The following is a 24597-nucleotide window of genomic DNA, read 5'->3' on the forward strand; positions in this document are numbered from 1 at the left end:
AGCCCGTACCTTTCTCTGGACTTTCCTTACCACTTAGAACGTCATGTATCCAACTGTCCACTGGGCATCTCCTTTGGAAGACTTTTAAATTTCTATAGATTTAGCATTTCAAGTTAAGACTTATCTTTCCATCTCCAGTTACCATCCATCCGTTCCATCAAAAACTCTCGCTCTTCATACATCCCAAACAGTGTCATCCAAGCCACCACAGCTGGAAACATGGGGATTATGCTAATCTTTAATCATCTCTTCTCCCAACGAAAGTGATCAAATTCGGTCAAGTGCACCTTGTGGCTATCTCTTGTACAGCCCACTGTAATTGCCTAGTAGGCCCACAACACATCTTTCTTGGGCTGATGCAGGGTCTCATAACTGGTATCCTTGCTTTCAGCCTCTTTGCTTCAGGATCACATGTCACACTATTTTACATCAAATTATAATACCCATCTTTTTATATCCTTTAAATGGTTCTTTGTTACTAACAATATAAAACTCCAAAGTCCTGTGTATTATACAAAACACCTGTGGTTTGATCTGTGATGCTTCTTTAGCTTTATGTCCTATCCCTTCACCCCATCACATCCCATATTTCAGTGGTAGTTCCTTGAAACATGCTTTATACCACCTTGTTTGTACAACATGGTAGCCCCTTTATTTGAATGCCTTCATCCCTCTAGGGTGCTTGCTCCAAAGAACTCTTCATCTGTTCAAGGTTCTGAACTCACCCAGAAAAATGTACCTGTTCCTGCCTCTGTGACATCATGCCTGCATTTACTACAACATTGGTCATATTCATTTGCTTACTCGACAAGTAGCATAAAGGACTGAAAAAGGCCATGAATAAAAATAGAGAGAAGGGTAAGGTCTGTAGAAAACTGGAAAACACCTTCTTTATTTAAAGTGGCCAAGAAACCTTCACCTCTAGTACATAGCAGGGATGTTATTTTCCTTTCCATGCATCCCTAACCTCTTGCAAATAGTAAGTATCGAATACATATTTGTAAAATTAAAAAAATGAATAAGTTATTTTTATTGAGTAATTTAAGGGTTTATTTTTAATTTTCCTACTGAATGGGCATTAGTCAATGATTCCCCAAGGGTAAGTCCATCAGCATCACCTTGCAACATGTTTGAAATGCAAATTCTTGGGCCTTACATCAGAACAACTGATTCAGAGACACAGAAATTTGGCAGTTTATGTTTTAACAAACCCTTCAGGTCATTCTGATACCTGCTAAAATCTGAAAACTACTGGGCTATGTTAATTAATGTTTACATAAAACTATAAAGATAAATTTTAAGTGAAACTAAATGTGAAAGTATAATAAAGTTAAGTTTTTATAGTCTCTTATTCTTACAGCTCTTTTCAAAAGTGAACTTTTTAATCTAATTTAATCTTATTAAGGTATGACAAAGGAGATTCCATTATCTTTGAAATGATTAAAATCATACTGTCTGAACCAAAGGAGAATTTCTACTTTTGTGCTTATTAAAAGAAAAGTTTGAATTACTCTAAAAGCTTTGACAACAGCTTAGTCTATACACACAAAATGCAGCTGGTAATTTAAGCAATTATCTAACTAATTTAAACCACTAAAAATGTATTCGTATGCTTTGGACTCAATATTCTGAATCATTGACACATAAAATATATATTTGCCTGAATAGCTACATTACTCCCTCAAATTTGCATATCAGTTTTCAGACCTCAAGTTAAAGAACAAAGAAATTTTCTATATACTGGTTTCTAAAAGGGTATTCGCAGTGTTTTTACTATTCTCCATTGGAGCTGAAAGTTATTCTTTAATTCAAAGATGAAGAGCTGTAGTAGTAATACAGAGTTTCCCCCTCAGTGAGCATTACTATGGAAACAATCTATTATTCAGATGAATTTAATTAAAGGTTTTACAACGTAACTAATATTTACTATTATCATGGGTTTGCAAGTTTCCTCTTTTCAAAGATTAAATTTGATATAAAAAAGGAACTATGACATGGTTGCTGAAAGAAGTCCAGGAAAATTTCCGTCACGGGTTGCAATCAACTTTATATTACATTTCCCCTCTAGGATTTGGGCAAAAGACATATTTTTGAGATCAGGAAAATTGCTGGTAGTTGAAAAAAATTATGTTTTATCTCTTTATTAATAATGAATGCTAATGACCGTCTAAATCGACATATCCATGCCAGAAACTCCTCGTGTGCATATCATTTGGAAAATTTTGTTACCTAGCAACATCCAAATCAGGGACAGTTTCTGGTCATACTGCCTTTGGGTAGCTGGTGTCTGTACCATTTGTGTTTGGAATACTCCATCAAGAGAGTCCCTGTCAATGTGATGACTGTATGGTCATCCCAGGTCAATTTAGGTTAAATGTCATTACATTCACACAGTTTGAATGGCTTCTCTGATGGCATTTGGAAAAGGAAGAAATCTATTGGAGAGAAATAAAATAACAGTATTAATAAGACACACATTGATTTATTAAGTATTTATCACATAGAAACCTTACTAGGTACATATACTACCGATGTGTTTGCTTTCATTTCCAATCCCTTTTCACTGAGATATTTTAACCTTGGGTGGCTAAAAGCAGTCCACCACCTTGTCCTGTTTTCTGCCTTATATCCCTTATCCCAAACCTGTCTTTTCTGCCTCTTGGCTTTCATGATGACCTGGCCAGGTTGGAAGCAGTATATCTCAGACATCATCAGCATTTGTGAACCTGTTCCAGAAGTTCTTGCTGCTGCTGCAGCTCCCGTAATGGCTCTCGCTGCTACTGCGGCACTAACTTCCCCCACCTCCACACATGTGCGCCATGCGCTACTGGGTCAGGACTTGCCTTGCTTCAAGATTCCAATTTGGTCTCACACTTACTGCCTCATTGTACGTTGCTGCTTTTTCTTGGTATCTGTCACCCTAGGAGTTAGTTTTTCAAGGCCTTACTGACCATCTCTGTTCCCTTAAAGGGTCCTACATTTAGCTTTGGCTTTACTAGATCCATGGGCCCCCTGGTGATCTTTTGTTGTCACTAGTATCAGGATTTCATTGGCTGCACTGCCCCATTTGTCACCCGCTAATCAGGTCAGCGCTGAGTTCATACTGAGTGATCCTTTTTCCCAGTCTAACTGCCACCTACTGCCTTCTTTGACAATATTATGCGTTATTCTAGCAGCCTATGGGCAACATCATATATTCATTACACACTTGGGAGTAGGAAAGATTCATCTCCTTGCAGGGTGCCTCGATGGAAATTTCTGCCTAAAAAGACAAGGCAGATAAGTCAATTATCTTGCCTGTTTCTCCCATCAGATTCAGTCTGTTGCTCTCTCTGACTCAGAGATTAAAGTCATGTCTCTCTGCACATCTGGAGCTATTTAGCTGGAGAAAATCTCACGGTGATTTTAAGGCTTCCAATTTAAGTGCCAGGTTGTGAATACAGTGATTTTAGAGAGGTACATCAACAGTACTTCACAAATCCTTATGGTGTGATAATAGCTGATAGTAGGCTTAATTCAGATTATAGTTTTTTTCAGACCAAAATATGGCTATCGTTCTTGCTCTGCGCTGTGGGCACGGTGCTACTCAGCCAGACACCTTCCTCAGGCCTGGGACAGCCTCGCAGCTGGGAATATTGGCTGCTGAGTGTGCACAGCTCTGCTCCTCACTGACAACTGTGGTCCAAGGCAGGGAAGTGCCTTACGCAGGTTATGGACCTTCTCGTGGGGTAGCTGTAGCAGGTGACTGGCTGATGCTGGGAGACAAAGACCAATACCCTGACTTGAATGTGGCATCACTCTGCAGGGCTGTTCTAGATCCTGAGCCCCCTGGAGGGCTGGCTGAAGCTTCCTTTGCATTTGCATGAGAGTTTAACCCAATCCTGTCTTAATCCCTTTTCTCAGGCATATCTCCTGAGAACACTCCTCATAAAGACCTTTGGTACAAGACGCGTCTCAGGGATCCAGCCTCCCGCTACCTGTACTCCTTTGTGAGAGGAAAACATCTCTGTTCATCGTCTTCACGACATCCCCCATTTCCCACCCCCACCAAGCATGTCCCTTCCTTACCCTACTATATTCTCTAGTTTCCATGGCTGCTTGAACTTAAGTTTCTCTCTACTTTTTAGTCCATAATTCAACTAAGCAGAACCAAGCCAGAGTAAGTTGTTTCTGATACTATAAGTATATTAAATATATTTAATACATATTTAAGATAGAGAGAATACATATTTAATATATATTCAAGAGGAGAGGGAACATGAAGCAGGTTCCATGCTCAGCACAGAGCCCAAGGTGGGGCTCAACCCCATGACCCTGGGATCAGGAGCAGAAATCAAGAGTCACCAGCTAAACTGACTGAGCCCCCCAGGCACCCCTGGTAAAATTATTAGGTAATCAAAGTTCTAAGAGTTTGCAGCAATGAAGAGAAGCTGAACCCAGGAAATGACTGGGAATTGGCAATTGTGAGGAAATTCAATGATTAGCAGTATGTGGAGGACTTTTTGGAAATATTTGCTTTTCTGCAAGAAATGTTATTTCTAATATTCCCAGATTCATTCCTAAATTAGAAAAACTGTTTCCTTCCAAATGCTAGTAGATAAGAACCAACTCCCAGGATAAGAGAGAAGGAAAGAGAAAGAGCAGTTCAGGTTAACGAGGTCTTCTTCATTTGGAAAAGTTTAGTACAACTATTTTCTAAAGTCCCATTACCCATTACCACAGGAGATAGGGCAGAAATGTAGCTGTGATCATTATAAATTTGTGGGAACTATGAATAGCATAAATATATAAACAAAGAAACTCAGAACGAAAAGGAATATTAAGAGTCAACTAATCCCAGGCAATCCTAGGGGAGGTTAGAAGAAGGGTTTTGGTTGAGGGAAGGGAACTTTGTTATTCATTTTCAGAGGTCATAAATAAAATTGTGTGTATGCATTTATCTACATTTATTTAGAGGAGAATTATTGTTCTCATTAAATACTCAGGTGGATATTTATGGCCCAAGAAACCACCAAATCTTGGGTAAAACTGAAATTAAATAAAATAAGTTGCTGTTTTATTCTGACTTTACCCTGATTTCCTGTTTGGCCTTGAGCCAAGTGTTTAACATCTTTGCATGTATCGATTGGAGTCATAATTCCAGGCTTTTTTAAAGAGAAAGATAATTGATTAACTGTGTACCTACTTGGGTGAGAAGTTAAAAGCTCTCAGTTAAATATGACACAGGATACATGAAGATGAAGCTTCCAAAATTACATTTAACAGCTTCATAAAAGTGACATGTTCTGAGAAAGACCTTGTAGCAGTCATTCATTCATGCATGTTAGATACTTCTTAGATGAAAATGGTATATTTAAACGAAATCAGGTTTGTGTAAGCAGTTTATTAAAACTTATAATTACTGGGAGAATGTGTAAAAAATGTGTAAAAACTCCTAATCTGTCATTCTTATTTCAGATTTATAAAACATTTAATAGATGAAAGGCCAAATAGTACTATTTTAGTTGTCCAGTTAGAAAGCAGATATGGTAAAATATGGAGACTTAACTTATAAGGGTATTTTTCAGTGTTAAGAACCATGACAGGATTATACTCATCCATGCTTTATATTTCATGCCTAAAAGTGCTAGCATTGAGCAAAATTCTCAATGTGTATTCTTTCCGGATGAGCTGCGGTTAGACAACTAAATCTGTAATACAATATAACATGGTCATATTAACCTAGTGATGCAGAAAAGACCATCTGTACCACCTTGGATATGACTAAACTGTAGGAGCAAGCTAAATGCCTTGTGTGGCCATTAATTTAAGAAACACAGTGAATGGTTTTTAAAGGAGGAGGGTAATGTAACTGATGAAAAATGAATAAAAGTATGCATTGACCTTCAGTGCATTGTAATAAGCTTGCAGAATTGATTTGTAAACTGCTTTATAAGTCAATTCCATGGGCATTAAAAACTAATCAAGTGACTTCGATGCAGTTCACTGATTTTTAACTTGGCAATTTACTTGAGCATATAAGAGTTGTTGGTAAAATTATGTAGGAATGCTTGCAAAACAGTTACTCTGGTACACTGTTATTTAATCTTATTTGCATAGATTGATTACTCTCACCTACAATTTATTAATCCAGAACTTAAAGTGGACCATATTTAGATTTTGTCTGTGCATTGTGTCATGTTTTTTTGTTTTTTGTTTTTTTTACCAGAAAGATAAATTACATTACAGTTGTATTTAACACTATTAACTGCTAGCCCACAAATGAAAGCTTACAATAATAAAGTAGCCTACTTGGGGCGCCTGGGTGGCTCAGTCGGTTAAGCATCCGACTTCGGCTCAGGTCATGATCTCATAGTTCTTGAGTTCGAGCTCTGTGTCGGGCTCTGTGCTGACAGCTCGGAGCCTGGAGCCTGCTTCGGATTCTGTGTCTTCCTCTCTCTCTGACCCTCCCCAACTAATGCTCTATCTCTCTCAACAATAAATAAACATTAAAAAAAATAATAAAGTAGCCTACTTAATTCTAAAATCTTCTGTAATTAATTGTTTACATAAAATGAAGAATTTGAAAACACTTCTGTCTTATGTTCTAAAACCAGAATGGTAGCAATTCTACCTCTGAAAAAGGTAAAATTAAGAAGTAGAGTTGGAATCGGGTATAAAGGGCAGGGTATAGAGTTCATCATTTCCATGAGCTATTGAGTTCCACTCAATCAATCATTTTTGGTAAACATGGGTCAATACAATTCCAGAAGGCTAGGATTATCCAATTAAGTTGGCCAGAGTAATTAAGTATCTTAGTTTTCCACATTCAGAATTGAAGCACATTGTCAGTTTAGGATCTGTTTATAGATGATAGAAATTCATTTACCATGCTCAGGCATTCTGTCAGAGGTAGGATTTGGTAAGCAAAATAGACAGGGTCCCTGCCCTCATGAGGCCTACAGTCCACTGGAAAAGAGAAATGTTAATCAGAGAAGAAGGGCTAGAATTGGACAGATGGATCATGAGATTGGATTTGCTATGGAATTTTGAGGTGTCTTTTTAAGACTTCTAAGTGAAGATGTCAATGAGGCCAATCGATATGCAGGTTTGGAACTAAGAGAAAAGGTCTGGCCTGGAGATGTAGTTATGAATCATTGGATTAAATAAATATGGAATGGAAACTATGTGTATAGGTAAGACATTTACTGGAAGAGTAATTAAGAGTAATTATTTAAATAAAATACAGAAAAATCCATGAGTTTTGGAAGTGTTCTTCCATGTTTTAAAACCATCCTATGACTGAGGGAAAGTTCATAATAAATGTATTAAAAATAATGGTGCCCATGACACCTAAAGAATATAAGGTAGATAATATCGTAGCCCAAAGACTCCAAATGATTGACTAGAAGAGCAATGTGTAATTGTCAAGCCATCAGGCGATTTGAACATAGACCACTGCACTAGCAATGGAGATTAGAAACTCTGTGTTTTCTCATAGACAATACTTAGACAAGCTTTGAATTACACAATATTGTTTGGAGGCTATGTCTTATCTCTTCATTCTTTAGAAGTAAAAGTTTTACCTCATCAGTTTTTTAAAAGTTTATAAGGAATGCATGGATGCTTGATGTAACAAACAATAAAAATATATACAAAAGAATTCAATACATTACCTTCTGCTTCCAAACCCACTTAGCCAGTCAACATTACGGGTCTGATGTGTGTTCTTCCACATCTTTCTCTATTGCTATACTACTTCTACAGACAAATAAAGTCTTTTATTATTTTTAATGAAATGTCACAAACATTAAACTGAAACTCTTTTTCACTTAACACTTTTATTTTAATAAACTTCTAATTCTAATAAAAATATATGTGTATATATATACATATTATATATATATATATGTATATATATATATATGGTTTTTAAAGAGCATTATAAGATTCCAAAGTATAAAAAGGTCATAATTTATTCAATCATTGTCCTTCTAATGGATATCCAGGCTGTGTCTTATTTCTGTGCCTTTGTACTATCCTATTATTGGGATTCCTGAGTCAAATGAAAAGTATGTTTTCATTTTAATAGATATTGCACAATGATTTTTGAAATAATTTGTAGCAATTTGCAATCCCACCATCAAAGTGCCAGAATGCTCACCAGCATTTTTTGCCATCACTACATGTTATCTGTTTGTTTGTTTTTTCCAATTAACTGCTAAATTAAAGAGTGGAAAATGACATGCTTTTGTTTTGATTTGCATTCTTACTGCCAGTGAGTTTATGCATTTATTAGCTAATATTTTAATTTTAAAACTCACCTTTGAATGTTTATACTTGGTTGTCCTTTTAAGCCTCATCCACTGAGATAAGGATAACATTTCATGCCATATTCTCATATTTTGGAAAAACAAAAAAATATATATATCAGGAAAGAGAAATTCTTATCTTTACATCTCTGTCTGAAACGTAAAGCCTTTAAAGATTTTCCAATGGAATGAGGAATGTTTTCATAAACAGCTGACCCTGTTTTTCTAATCCACACATGAGTCACAGTATTGTCTAATACAAGCCTTCTGGATATGTCAGGCCAACTTCTTATCCCCACCTCATTCCCTCCCTTCTTCCAGTACAATCACCCCCTATCCTCCACTCCACACATATGCACTATAATATTTCCAGTACCCTCCCTTTTGCCTATGGTGTCCCATCCCTTCTTTTCCTTTCCAAACTGTATTCTACCCTTCAAATTCCCGTAAAATTCCCCCAAATCCCTTAAAAATGGATGTATAGTGTTTTTAACAATATATTATATGCAATAATGTATAATATGTCTTTAATTTATTGAAACAAAAAAAGTCATGTCATCCAAGTAATGCTTTCATGTCAGTGGAGTATATCTGTTTAACCATCAGAAACATGACAACGTTCTTTTATTATTTTCTTACTGCTTTTATGGTAATTAGTCTCAGAAATTTTCGACAATATCTCTCATTCCAACTGTGAATGACTTAATTCAGTATTGATTAATAAATCTTATTACATGGTATTAAATATGAGTCAACGATGTTCATTTGTTTGTTTTTCTTAAGGGATATGTCTTGTACATATATAGTATATATATGTATATATGGATGTGTATATGGATTGTATATATCTATATATTTGTCTTATAATGTGTTTCTTTTTTCCTGTCTCCACTTGTAGGGAAACTTTTTGGGTTCAAATTCCCTGGTCTGAGAGTTCTCACTTACAGAAAGCAGTCCTTACCACAAGAAGACCCGGATGTGGTAGTAATTGACTCATCTAAACACAGCGATGATTCAGTAGCCATGAAGCACTTCAAGTCTCCTACAAAAGAGAGCTGCAGCCCTTCTGAAGCAGATGATACAAAAGCCTTGATACAGCCCAGCAAATGTTCCCCTTTGGTGAATATATCGGGACCTCTTGACCATTCCTCTCCCAAAAGGCAATGGGACCGACTGTACCCTGACATGCTGCAGTCAAGTTCCCAGCTGACTCATTCCAGATCGAAGGAAAGCATTTGTAGTATACGGAGGGCTTCTTCGGTTCATGATATAGAAGGATTCAGTGTCCACCCCAAGAACATATTTAGAGACCGACATGCCAGTGAAGGTATGTTTTTTTTTTTAAATATGGAAACATATATTAATGGGTAATGAAAGGTAATTTCCATGGTTTTTAATTTTGACATTAATGCCTATGCCTTGGGGGAAGAAATGTGAGTAAATTACAGCAATTACAAATTATGAATTTTATATCCGGAAGTGTTACTGATTTTCCTCTTTGAACCCTAGTGAATAATTTGGTTTCTTCTGGCTTCTTTTCTGTGTTTCTGAAATGGTATGATAACCGCTATCTGCCGACTTTATGGAGTGTTAATTAATACTTAATATAAGATGTGCTTAGGTGATGACACTATCATCTCAAGCATAATTAATTTTGCTGCATTTAGTAAATAGTCAAGCTCTGAGCAGGAGTGATGTGCCTTCACAGGACTCTTTTATTAACCAAATCTTTCCAAAGAAAGAGGTGTGTAAAATGTGGTGTAGCAACCAATCAGAAAGCTATAAACTGATTGGGTAGGGATGGGGTAGGAAGGAAGAAGGGGAAAGGTTTAGAGAGAAAAAGTAATCCCTGAAAGTATTGGAAGACCAAACTTGAAAACCAAAGTCAGAACAAGTTAGAATTCATTTCTTTTTCCCTGGCCTCTTTGTGTTCACATTCTTACATTAGCCGGTAGTGAAAGCAGCAATGCTCAAAAGACCATGACAGGGGCACGTGGGTGGCTCAGTCAGTTGAGCTTAGGACTTAGGCTCAGGTCATGATCTCACTGTTTGTGAGTTCGAGCCCCACATCGGGCTCACTGCTGTCAGCCTGTCAGCTTAGAGCCTGCTTCGGATCCTCTGCCCCCCTTTCTCTACCCCTCCCCCACTTGCGCTTTCTCCCCCCAAAAAGATAAATAAATATATTTTTTTAAAAAGACAGCGACAAAAAAAATCATCATTAACATGATGATGGCCAACTTTTACTGAGTATTTTCTATGTGTTGAGGCATTGAAAATGTTTGACACACATGAAGTGATTTAATTCTTACAACTCTGTGAGTTAGGAATTATTGCTAAGCCCCATTTAAAGATGAGGTAAGTGGGGCTTAGATATGCTAAATATATGACTCCTCCAAGGTTAAAGAGTTCCGGAGCCGGCTTGCATACCCAGGACCACCTTTCTCCAGAGCCCACAGTCCACCACTCAGTGTTTTCCTGTGGTAGTGTTTTCCTGTGTTGAGTCTGCGGACTCAACGAGCTTTCCCCGAGGCTCGGAGATTCAGAGTACCTGTTGAATGGATATATCAGTCCCACTTTTCTAAATCCCGCAGTTCAGGTTCCTGAGCGGCCCATTGTTCTGTGGTATCCATGTCTGTGCGTTCCCATCATCACTGCTGCTTTTGTGAGTTTTCTTCTTAAAACATGCATCTGATCACTGGGCTCTTAATGTAGGGTACTAGGCACTTTGCCAGCTGGCCACAGTTCTTTTTCAAGCCTTCCTTCCAGCTTCTGCAGGACTCCTTCCCCTACTATGTATAAACCTGCACAAAGGTAATTGCTTTTTCCCAAACATGCATCACACATTGTTTTGCTTCATTAGTTTGTTCTGCCAGGAATATCTGTTCTCTACTTTGTTCCTCCTCATCCTGCCACTCACAGTCCTCAGGGCCCATTTCCCCTTCCCAAACCAAAAGAACTCAATGATTTTACACCCTAATGTGCAAAGCAGCATTTGCACATTATGATAGCATTTATTACATTCTACCTTTATTCCACATTAGAAGTCTGTCATTTCTGCGGGATACACAAAGCCGTAAGTATGCTTCTGTGAGCTCCCCCATCACAGGAGCTGGGGCATAGTGTGCTTGGCACCCTTAGTATCCAACACAATCGCCTGTCTCATGGCAAGAACTCAATAAGTGTTGGTGCCACACTGAGAGGACCATGCTCCCGAACTATGTTTCAAAACCACGCACAACAGAAAATGATTATATTCCATAATACTTGAATCATGTGGGGGTCTTTATTTAAAGGCCGCAGTGAAGATGAGAAGGCAGAAGAGAATTCAGAAGGCAGAATTTCCAGGAAGAATTCAAAAAGAGATAAATCAGTATCACAAAAACAGAAGGGTTTTCCACAGATAGGTTTGAGAAACTATATATGGGACAAAAGCCAGTAGCACATCCCTTTTAATCTGTAGTCTAAAGAAGGTCAAAAGGAAAATAAAATCAAGGACAATTTCCAAGCTGAATAGTCATCTAAGTCCCCATACCATGGAGTGATTGCATGCTCAATATCTCCTGACTGAATGAAATTGCTGAAATTTGATCTATGAGCAATGAATCATATAGCCGAAATTTAATAAATCCAATAGGGTGATTCAAATGACTAACATACATTTTGCTTAGTTCGTCCCGTTAGTGTAAGCATCTTTAGAAATCATCCTGGCTTTTCAGAAATTGGCCTTATTGCCTAGAACCTGAGTTACAGTCTTAATACCATTCTTCCATATTAGATGGCACATGATCAGTGTGTGGTATAGACTTCGCCTATGATTTGACAGTGGTGCTGAGGAGGTTAGATCAGATTTCATGATTTCACCTTATTTGCTTCCATTTTATGTAGCCTTCATTTCAAACATAGTTGCTGATACAATTATGGGAAAGGATGATTTCACATTTCTGGATTTCTCAATTCAGGTTCTATACATGGACACTCAGTAGTGGGGACATCCTGGATTTTCTTCCCACACCAAAGCTATGTTAGTTTCCAGAAAAGTATCACTTGCTTACAGATGCTACAGTTGTCTGGTTATCGGTGAATAAATTCAGAGGGTATTTTATAGTTCAGCTTTAGAACAGTTTTTTTAGCCACAAAATCACTGATTAGCCTAGAAGAAACCACACTTCCTATGGCTACATAATTTGATATATTTTAGAAACTGAGCTGCTGACAAAAGAAGATGGAAAACTTTAAAAGTTTTTATTTTTTCTTTGGGTATAGTTGATGCACAATGCTACATGATGATGAAAATTCTTTTAAACTGATTTTAATTTTATGAATTCATGTGACTGGTTAACAGGTTAAGTCCCACATGCACCAGATTCTGAATTCAGATTATTGCTTCTTCATTCAAGAAGAGAAATTTCCTTCTTTATAGGCTATCTTTATAGAACTTTAAATAATTTGCAAGTATAATAGTGCATAATGTTTTACATTATCCTTTTATTTAATCTATATTACCAAGTACCTTAGAATTCTACTTCTCAAACCATTTATGGTGAAGGACCAGGATTTTTTCTAATCCATCACAGACCAATACATTTGTATATATAAGAAAAATGCACTATTAGAAAAATGAAATTTTCAAAAAAAATACATAGAAAATATAAGCCCTAACTGTTTTATTATTAGATTGACCCGACATAGAATTTCTCTGACAAGTTGCTAGAAGATTCTAGATGCTTACTCTAATTTCTGCAGTTATATTGTCACGGACAAATAACAAGGTCTCAGCTAGCACCAATGCACAGACTGCATGCTCTGTCTTAGAATGTCAAAGCAGCATTAACCATATAATATAACTTCTAGTCAGTTTTTTGGGAATTTGCAAATCTTTGTAATTTCGAGGTTTGTTATAATTTTTAACTACTTATAAGTAGTTGTTACTTTACTAACGATTTGGGGGCCCAGCTTCTGATGGAGATAGTTAATTCTATGTAATCAAGGTCTCTTCACTACCCATATTTGCTTTTTTACGGTCCCTCAAAGAAGGCAGAGTTGTCATGTAAGGTCACAGTTTTGCATATCTCTATGTGAGCCAGTGTCTACACTAGCAGTTCAATATACCGCATTATTGAAATTGCTTCACTTGTAGACTTTGAAACAATTATGATGTATCCCAAGATTTTAAATATGCACAGCATTACTGTACATGTCAACAAATGTTGAACAGATTTTTCAAATCTTGGATATATTTGTATGGTTTTGACATGACTTCATTTCTTTTAAGCGTGTTTGTTTCAAAACTAGTAATGCAGATTTTGTTACTAGCAAATATGCATCGAAGGGTCAGGTTGCTAATCTCAAATCTGAAAACACTTTGTTCTGAGATTTGAAAACAGCCCATCTTAATATAAATGAAGTTCTTAAATATTTTAGGTATTACACTGAGTGCATTGTGACAACATAGACTTACAAATCTCACATTACTTTTAAAAGTCAAATCTTTCACTGATTTCTTACAATTATTTTTGCCTAAGAATTATTCTTTGAGCACTATTTGGTGTTTTCAAAATATGCATCGAAGAACATTTGTGGGAGTGGCAATTAATAGAATTCTGATTAGTGACACAAGTTGGTTTATTAAGGTAAGCTGTTGTCTTAATTTTCTAGGTTAAACCATATGAAAAAACAATTACTTAACATACCGAATGTTGTGCAGTCTTTCTTGTAAATGACGGTTGAAGGGACACTAAAATTGGCTTCTGACAAGACTGAAAGTTTTTATCACAACTGCAGACAGCTGGAGATGCCTTCTCCAAAGTGTCGTAATTATAAAAGATACCCATCTTGGAATCCAGTTAAAATAAATGAGATAAATTATTCACATACTTGAACGTGCATGCTTATGATGGCAGATATTATTTTTGGTATATGCATTTTACTTGGTTGAATAATACAAAATGCTAATTTCAAAGATACAATTTTCAATCATCACATCCTGTTTACTCTGATTGTAATTCAGTGTATATAACATAATTTTAGTCTTCTTTTTATATTTCTTTCTTTTTTTTACCCTTATGTGCTCAAAACAGACAATGGTCGCAATGTCAAAGGTAATGTACGAACTCAAATTTCATCATCTGATGCTCAAAGAGCCCCTTTACTTGGCATGTTCACTTGCCTGCTGTATGCCCTGTTCAATGCAACATCATGCTGCCCTTAGCTGGTCCAGGTGCCTGGTGGAGATATCGTGGCTTGATTTTGTTGGAGACATTGTTACTTTCTCACCTGTGGCACCAAAATGATTCTGAACTCCTTTTTCTTGCAAGTATAAGCCTAGGTTGACAATGAACACTTCCTAAATATTTAAACCATTTGGAAAGAAACAAATATTAAGCTAAATACATTCCAGTATGAAAGAGGCACATCAGCCTGTTTCAGCCCCAAAAAGGTTTTGAGTGCAAGATTAAATAAAGTAATCAAAGTGCTACATGACAGTATCTCTTCACTTGTTCCTCTTTTGTTTCCTTAAAACTAGTTTCACGTTCCTGGATGGCAGGGGGTATGGTTTTAAGCTTACTGTAGTAGTAAACTGTACATGCATGATGGTCATTTTCTATTTTTCTATATTACATTTCAGTCATTTTTAATTGTGTCCTATATTAGTCTGAAATCACTGGCATGACCTATAGGTACTGTAGGTTAAAGTTTAAGTGGGCAGTACCTCTGGAAAAGTCTGGATTTGACTAAAAATTTGAAATTCACCTCTGTTTTTTCTACTATATCATAGTAGGTACGAGGAATCACAAAATATAGTAATCATATTATTCTCATCAAATTGAAAACATTTGGACTTAGTCTTTTAACATAGGCCATGCATGCCGCTGTGAGTGTGCATATGGTGACAATGACTCATTTGGTGCATGTATGTTGCATGGACACGTCTCCACTGGTAACCATCATTATTTAAAATTCACTGTTTTGGCCTCTTCTATATGTCACTGCTACTCTGATCACTATGAAGTTCTGTATATTGATTTCTCAATTGCTTCCCTAATTAAGTCAGAGCTGGTGATGCTTATGAATTAATAGCACTAGACACTAAAGCTGTTTTCTGGTCATCAATCCAGGGTGATTTGAAAATAAGGGAAATTGTGGCAGCTTCTCCCATCCCAATTTTCTTTTGCGAGCACTTCAAAAAGGGTCTATGCAGGTGACCTCCAATACCGGGATGGTATTTCATCCACATGATTATTCTATCCTTGGCCTATCTACTGTGATTTCTAAAAGGGAACAAATTAGTGTCAGTTGTGATGGTGATTTGAGTATAATTCAGGATATAATGTCAAGAAACAGAATACAGACACCCCTTGCTAACTTGCTTGTATGAAATATGATTGGCTTTAGCATTTAATAATTAGCAATTAATTATTAGACACTAATTTTCCAATGATCTTTTGAATTCAGTGAAAAATGAATCTGATTTGTCTCAATAAATAGAAAATTGAGCTTGCTTATCTTAAAATTAGTAGTTCACACAGCTGTCATTCAAACCACATTTTTTTAATTTTTCTCTCATAAATCCATTTAATCCCCAACCCTTTTTCCTTGACCCTCAATTTTTTAATAGCAGTAGTCTTTAAATAAAAATGAATCATCAAAGTCAGAATTTGGGATCAGGAAACTCTAAACCATTGTAGGAAGTTTTCCCATATTAATATTTATGAAGTCAAACTCCCAAATTAGATTTTAAAATGCACAAATTTAATTTAAAAATTAATGTAAATGTACCCTCCAAAGTCTTCATTATTTGTTCAGACTCTGGTTTTGAAACTATCAAAAAATACTTAAGTATCTGGCTCTTTAAGATTTTCGCTGAAAAATTAACATGCTAAGTAGATATAGAATAATACATTAAGTGCGCTTTTAAAATTTTTTGGTTTTGTTTCTAAACCACATTTAAATAAAACTTAAAAAATAAAAGACAAATTTCTATACTTCTTTGTGTACAAATGCATAATTACAGTTCTTAAATATCAAAGTCACCCAAAAATAATTTCTTGACCGAATAAAATAAATCATTTCGGCAGGCATTTGGAAGGACCTCAAGAGCATCTGGTTTATTCCCCTCAGACGAGGTGGTTGGCAAAATTTCTGACACAAATGGTAGAGGAATCTTTATCTTGGGGGGATCCCATTCTCTAACTTTCTTGGGAAATCTATTTTACTGCCTGTTACGCCAAGAGCTAACCTAAATCCTTCTTGCTGAAATGCAATTTTCTTCCCTCCTTTATCTATCCTGAGTGGCCAGAGATTCCAGCTGGTTACGTCTAATCTTGATATAATATCATACTATAAGAACAGCAATCGGTACTCAGTCTTTTCTTCTAAAACAGAATCATTTCCATTTAACCTTCTTACTTAGGATTAAATTTGTTTCCCTTTAATACATTTCCTTGAAATTTATGAATCTTTGAAATAAGACTTCAGAGATCTAAGTGTAACCCATTATCAAGGATTGGAAAAGTTAATTCAAATAAATTGCATTTGCTGCTTCTATGTGTGCATGTACGTTAAATGCTGTTAACAATCTCTTTAATGTTGTGAGAGGTGAACCTAATCCTGTCTCAATCACTCATCAACTGATCTTCACCTCAAATTTAGTGGTGGTTTCTCTGCCTACACTGCTCTCCAAGTCATCCATAAAAATTAACCCACCCCTACCCCACTTAGTAAATAGGTCCTTAATATAGCTTTACCCCTTTATTGCTTCCACCTGCTTATTATTCCAAGGAACTCTGCATCCCACTGACAATAGTGTGTTCAGTTTCCATCTTGTGTGTGAATCTGGCATATGAGTCAGAAACAAAACTATCTGCAAGACTGATCACAGCTTTCACCTCCCCAAGCCACAAAACCTGTCAGACTCACAAAGGAAATCAACTGATCTGATACAGCTTGTTTCTTATAAGCTACACTGGCCAAGTTTTTGTGATCTTCTAAGAATTTGCATACTGATTTTCAATGGTGATAGTTTTCTTCTGCAAATTATATATTACACACCCAAAGAAGTAATATGATTATGGACTACAAATAATATGATTACTTCTTATCTATCTAAGTTTTAAACTGGCTGCCAGTGTTCTTTTACAAAATCCAATTACTAAACACTGCATTTGCTTTTTTTCTAACGTTAAGTCACTTCAGCAATTTACATTTTATTAAACTTTAGCCAAATAAACTCAGTGCCCCAAGAAATATTGTGTAAAGACCTGATGATGTGATAACCTTACGTTTTTTTTTTCTCTCCTTTTCTTGTGTCCCATTTTATCCTCAAGAGCAATGATCTTTAAAAAAGAAAACAGCATTTTTTAAAAATTATCAGATGTCCTTGGCTATATTTCCAGCACTTCTAAAAGAGAATATATTCTCTTTTAGCATCTTGTAACTCATGATAAATTCAAATAACCTTATCATAAAAATTTTAAACATCTTTAATCTAAAATTCTTCCCAGTTGTTGCTTTAGCCTCTGGCTTGATCTCTAAATTCAGGTTATTTCTTTGTAGCTGGAACATGGCCTACTTTATATTTAATCAGACAGTTGTAATATATTAGAGCTTTATCCAGATGTTGGTTTAGTCTACTTGGTCACCTGTTTTTCGTCTCCTTCTAGAATACAGAAACGTTTAAATGAATGGTCATCCATTTTGCAAATGTTTCTCTAAAGAACATCAATTCCTCCTTATGCACCTTTGAGTTTTACATTCCTTTCTATTGAAGCTATTATTTCCCCTTATTTCTGCCCATTTATTTTTTTTAAATTCATTTACTTTGTTTTTCAGGTTATCCTCCTTTCTTTCATTAGAATCCTAAATCCCATCTGTTCATGATCACTCTCAGGGAGGCTGCCTTTCACCTTTAAATCCTCAACCAAGGCCTCTCTGAATATAGACCTAGGAGGTAGGAAACCCTGTGTTCTGATTTCTAGTCCTTGATGCTTATTCCCTTTTGGCCCCATATTCTATCTGCTTAGGTTGACGATTAGTGAAAACGAGAATACTGTGAATACTTACCATAATTAAAATCTTGGGAAATTTTTTCACTAGAATTTAGATAGGTTTTAGAGGAACCTAAGCTAATGCACATTGGCTTGCAGACTCAGACTTCTGCAAATAAATATCTGCTTCAAAATCAGTGGAAAAAGCATAATGATCTTTGTTTATGGGATGAAATAGATTGTAAATGTCTTATCTAAGTAGCATGCATGAAGTATTTTAAGTAACACTTTAGGTTCTGCTGAATTCTTTAAATATATAGATTTAAAAGAAAGCCTAGATTAAATCTCTATTATTAAGAAGTTACAAAAAAAAAAAAAAAAGCAGAATAGAATAACAGTTTGAAGGGTTATCCACCAGTAAATACGAGAAGCTAAAATATGGACTCAATGAAGTTATAATATTCTGAGAGCAAATCTGCATATGACATATATTGACCAGTGGTTTCTCAGCCCTGTCAGACCCAATGTCCCCTTGTTTTGCAACAATATTTTTTATACTCATTTTACTATCCTGTAACAACATTTAGAAATAAGTTAACCTATTTCTAAAAGATCAACATGATTCTTTAACTGTAATGTAAAGGAGGAATACAAGGAAAGCAGTTTATAATAAAATGATACATTTCTCAATGTATTAATGCTCAAATATAACTAACTACACTAGAAGACATAATGCAATGAGCAGACATTTTTAGAAAATGGCTTTAAGAGCATTAAAGACATGAGAAAATCATCCAGATAAGTACTAGAGAAAATGATAGAGCAGGAATATGAGTGGATAACAAAATAAAAAGCAGTATTGGAATAAACAATAACAGACCAGAATTATTTATATATGAATTTTAGAAACAGGAAATAACAAAAATTGAATTATGAAAAATATCCCAAAATAAACTGGGGAGAAAATGAAAAAGGATGATGTTCTCACCAGTAAGCTGGCCCTTAACAGCTCAGTGTAATGTCAACATGATTTCATATGTGATAACATCAATATTAATGAATTGCACTGTTTAAGAAAGAAATCCCACCAAATGTCAGAACATATATTCTTTATCCAATATTGTAAAAAGGCCTTGCAGACCATATGCTTTCCTAAACAATGGGACTAAAAAATGGATTGGAACAAGAAATGGCAATCGAGACATTATGATGAAGTTGTGGCAGATCTCTAAAGAGTTACTAACGTGAGATTGGAAACCAACAGGCAATCTCAAGACAAATCAGTTAGTGTTTAGTTCTTACTACACAGTTTCTTTTCATTACATCATGTATCATTTTACATACATAGAGAACAATCATATGAAATATTTTTGAAAGAAATTTTATTAATGATCTTCAGTGTGATTCCTGTAATTCTCTGCAAATTTAATATCCAGTTCCAACACTGTCAAAAAAAATACTCAAATCTCTTTGTTTACATATTTGTTCGTGACCTGCAAACACAGACTATAACCTTATAGCGTGAAGTCTGAAATTTTGTATTGGCAATTCAAATGCCACAAGTAGAGTAACTCCACGTGATACAATTTTTCAAAATGGTGAACAACTTTTGGTAAAGTTCTGAACCAATGTAAAACTCTTTCCTTTACATGGTAGTTGTAGCTCTACAAAGTTCAACACATTAAAATCATGTTAAAAGTACATTGTACTCTTTATATGTGAAACAGGTTCAAGGCTCAGATCGTTATAAACAGGCTTTCACCTACAGGAATGCCCACTGGACATATGGGACAATTTTTCAATTGAGCCACCTCTCATCATTGTGACAGACAAAAATGTCCCCAACAAATGCCCCTAGGATGAAGTACTGTCATGGTTGAGACCTCGTGCTTATTGGTGTAGCCAGTTCAGTGGAGTTTATTGAAACTGGTTACAAGGACAATCAAAGCATATTTAACAGTGTTTGTCTCCTCTAATGTGATAGATCATCCATGGTTTTGCCTGATTTTTTTTAAACAGCTCCGTAGAGAGTCAGCTATAGAAATTCACCACATAGAAGGATGACAGAAATAGAGTTGAAAGATAGACATAAGGGTTTAAAACACAACTTAACTATATATCAGAGCTCAACTTTCTCTAATCTCTTCTCTGTACCCCTGTGTGCAATAAAAGTATCTAATGAGTGAAAATATGACAATAGAGTTGAGAAAAAGACATTATCTAAAATGTTGGAAGTCCTGGAATATTTCGCAAATTACAAATTTTAAGATATAGGCCTGGAATATAGCCATAATATTATACAATGATACAAAAAAGAGAACACTATCTAGGATATGTTGCAATACTAAATCAGTGGTTTGTGATGGAGACTTATAGAGAGATCTAGAGAATGGGGTTTCTATCAGACACCTGTCTGAAGGCAAGATTAATTTGGTGCCACTTTTGGCTCCTATTTCTCTCCTTATCTTATAAATAGAAAAGAGAGTGAGCGTCTATATGCAAATGAGAGCATACTGGGCACTAAATGCCCAAATTGCTCAATGACATTTTTCACCTAGATGGGTTTGATCATCATCATGGATAAAACTTAGGGAGTGAATAAAATTGCACCTCAAGAAGCACAGTGTCTGCAGTATGGATGAAAATGATCTTAAAACAATTTCAAATTTTTAAATAACCAAAAATAAAATTTTGTAAAGGAATATATGTGAATTCTCTCCAAATTAACTATCAGCCAGGTGATGGCAATTATTTTACTAGCATTATATTTTAGCTGAGTTGATTTGTTATTGTGGTTCAAAATACACCACCTATAAATTTAATTTTCAAGTGTTCAGCCCTGCATAAAGTACTTTTTGATCCCTAAAATGTATTTGTTTCATTCTGAACAGGAGAAAAAGTAGCATAAGGCAAAATGTGCTGACTAACAAGCTCAGTCATGCAGTCTGTGTGTTTGAAGCACTCTCTGAGGCAGCAAAATAATGGCTGAGTAACAGTCATGGGCTCAGGCTTTCTATAAAATTCTTCCTGATGCCAATTTTTAGGAGCTCTATATTAGTAAAAGTTGCATTACCCATTATACAAGAAACTCTGGAGCATTTCCTGACTCTTCAAAAGCAACACACAGTAAGTTCACCTCAAGGTGTACCTAGTCAGTGTATTTATCCTCGACAAGGGAACCAGGAGCCCTGGAACCTTGCTAAATTGTCTTCGTGGGAAAGAAATGTGGGAATTGACCAGGGTCGGAAAATGGGTACTAACTTCCAGCTGCAAGATGAATCAGTTCTGGGGATCTAACATATAGCATGTTTGAAAATAAATGAATAAATAAATAAATAAATAAATAAATAAATAACCAGGTACCACTAACCCCAGCCATTACCTAGCTATGGTCACTTCAATGTTAAGTTATGTTCACCAAAGTATTCTTCTGGTATGGTTTTTTATGGAGGCTTTTCTTTCTCTCTCTCTCAAAAAAAAAAAAGTCTTAAATGTAAATGAAAGGGGAAAAGAAGGAAAGATTTTAAAAATTTCACACAGGATCCTGGAGTTTTCAATAGAATACACGCACGTACGCACAGACATTTGCCCTTCTCCCTCTTATCTGAAATTCTTAGAAGCTCTGTAAAACACCTCACATAGGTAGTAGAAGCACATGACAGCTGGTTCGTCACTTGTCATTTGTCATGGCCCAGAGAAGAAAGTAATACACATTGGAGCTGGGGACACAGCCTGTTCAGAAATTTCCTGGCCAACATGATTTTATCCACAGGCAAGTCTCTTCCTTGAATAATTCCTGGATTATAAAAAGACATTCTTGAAAAACCAGTTTGGCCAATAATAGGGAGTGGAGGTTTTTGGTTTTTGTGTTTTGTTTTGTTTTGTTTTGTTTTCCTTTTATTCCAGCCCTTAATGAAAGAAGTTAGGTAACAGCCAAAGATGTCATCTGCCCCCTGGGTACACGCCTTGGACCCCATCTTACCCTCGATACCCATGTGCTGCTCCGTGTGTCAGACCGTGATCCTAAACCTGTGGTCAGGTACCAGCTGGCTGCATTTAGTCCCTCCCGAAGCAGGGTCACACTGGCTGTGGATCATTAGCGGGTCATTCAGGACCATCTCTTTCTTCTGTTTCTCCTGATCCTGCTTTTACAAATATTTTCCAATTTTTTTAGGGCCTTTTAATCATATCAAGTCAAGCCTCCTGGGATCCACGTCAGATTCAAATCTCAACAAATACAGCACCATTAACAAGATTCCACAGCTCACTCTGAATTTTTCAGATGTCAAAACTGAAAAAAAGAATGCATCCCCTCCTTCTTCAGATAAAACCATTATTGCACCCAAGGTTAAAGATCGAACACACAACGTGACAGAGAAAGTCACCCAGGTGGGATATGATTTTATTCTCAATATTGACCATGTTTAAGGTTCTTCTCTGCACCATAAAGCACATTATTTTTCCCGTAAACGACTATCAAAAAAGGTAAGCTATTTATTGCACCCTAATATATCTTGAAATGTTGGGTAACCCTTTAATGTGACAGATTTAAAATAAAACTATAGACTGTGATTGTATCTCTTACAAGACTAAGCAAAAATGGGCTAGCTTGATACTGTTGTTCTCTCTGTCGCAGAGGTGGTTAACCTGCTATTTATCATGTTTGGACATTTATTGTTTTGCTGCCAACTCTTGCATTATTAAAGCACAGTTTCTTAATATAATGGATGTGACTGTTGAAACTTTAGGTGACTAACTGGGAGTTAGTCTTAACTGTGACCTCCTTTTGTTCACTTCCTCTACTAAGTAGACTCAGATATAAGTCAATTGACTTGAGGAAAAGAGCCGAAATGATTAAAAGTCAGAGTAAATAATACATTTCCATAGGAACAATATTTTATTGTTTTCAAATAAATATTGCAATTTGAACTAGGGTGAAAATGTAATGTCTAGCAGAAGCCCTGCTTTAAAGAATAGATAAAAATAATTTGTACCTATTATATCAAAATACCAACCTAAGCAACATCTAGCTTTTGCTTACAATGCACTTACATTGCTGGGAATTCGTGACTCTAAAATTTGTGTCAAGTAAACAGTTCTTTTACAAACACTTTACTTGATATATTTGCTTAGCACATCTTTTCAAAAACTGTCACAAATATATAGGTAAACTTGGCCCCAATCTCTGTCCCAAGCCTTAAAGATTTTGAATTGATCAAGTTTTTTCTGTAGTGATGATCACTGCCAGCAATACTGTAGTCAGTAAATAATCCTTTATGTGTTAGCTGAAATAGCGATGTAACGACCAGGAGTCAGTTCAAAATAGTCCTGAGTGGTCTGTGTTTGGGATGAGACATTCTACATGCCATATGCTACTATATATTTTATGTTTATGTTGTAATATGTAATTTATAATGATTATTTATAATAATTCCATAACATAGAAATTAAGAGATATAAAGAACTGTACAAAAGTCCCTGGGTGTTTAGAAACAGGTATTTTCCTGGCCCAGGGAGAGGCTAGGCTGGGCACGAGCTTGGGACAGGGGCAACTTTCCCCTCTAGATGGTTCTCCATTACCTTTTCACAAAAATGCCTTGAGTCAAAGTAAAATGCAACAGCTAACCTCAAAAGCTTGGCATTCTTTTCAGGTCTCATGCTTTCTCTTTAAATTCTTCTCTTATTTTTACCTTCATCTTTCATAATATCACAGTATTTGTTTTAACATTTAAAAAATGTCTTCATTCCTGGGCACCTGGGTGGCTCAGTCGGTTAAGCGTCCGACTCGGGCTCAGGTCACGATCTCAAGGTATGTGAGTTCGAGCCCTACGTCGGGCTCTGTGCTGACTGCTCAGAGCCTGGAGCCTGTTTCAGATTCTGTGTCTCCCTCTCTCTCTGACCCTCCCCCGTTCATGCTCTGTCTCTCTCTGTCTCAAAAATAAATAAACATTAAAAAAAAATTTTTTTTTAAATAAATAAATAAAAATAAAAAATGTCTTCATTCCTTATCACGGATGTAATCCCAAGCCCACAGAAACACCACATTTCTTTCCTATAGTTTCTCATATTCCATACAAACAGTATAGTACCCTTACCACAGACTCCAGAGGGCTCCAAATGAAAAACAGTGCATCTTAAGGATGCTAGAAGATTTGAATTAGATCCTGTTTTATAAACTATCACTCTTTAAAATAAATGTGAAAAATACAGCAATAGGAAGGACATTCTGAAGACAGAACACTTAAGCGGATCTGGTTCTGGCCAAAATGATGAGGAACTGAAAAAAGGCTGGGACCAAAAACTAAAAAAAAAGAGGTGGTAGG

At 36.0% G+C, this 24597-nt stretch overlaps 1 protein-coding gene across 1 annotated transcript in view; it reads left to right on the plus strand.

Moving 5' to 3' along the window:
• Nucleotides 1-785: 785 nt before the first annotated feature.
• The window catches only part of KCNH7 (potassium voltage-gated channel subfamily H member 7), a 141312-nt gene continuing 117500 nt past the window's right edge, over nucleotides 786-24597 (plus strand). The window contains exons 1-3 of the mRNA XM_049615587.1: nucleotides 786-979; nucleotides 9190-9618; nucleotides 22449-22663. Coding sequence (XP_049471544.1) covers nucleotides 9315-9618; nucleotides 22449-22663 — 519 coding nt within the window. The 5' untranslated portion in view covers nucleotides 786-979; nucleotides 9190-9314. The remainder of the gene's footprint in view (nucleotides 980-9189; nucleotides 9619-22448; nucleotides 22664-24597) is intronic.

Source organism: Panthera uncia (genome assembly GCF_023721935.1).
Source record: "Panthera uncia isolate 11264 chromosome C1 unlocalized genomic scaffold, Puncia_PCG_1.0 HiC_scaffold_3, whole genome shotgun sequence".
Taxonomy (NCBI): domain Eukaryota; kingdom Metazoa; phylum Chordata; class Mammalia; order Carnivora; family Felidae; genus Panthera; species Panthera uncia.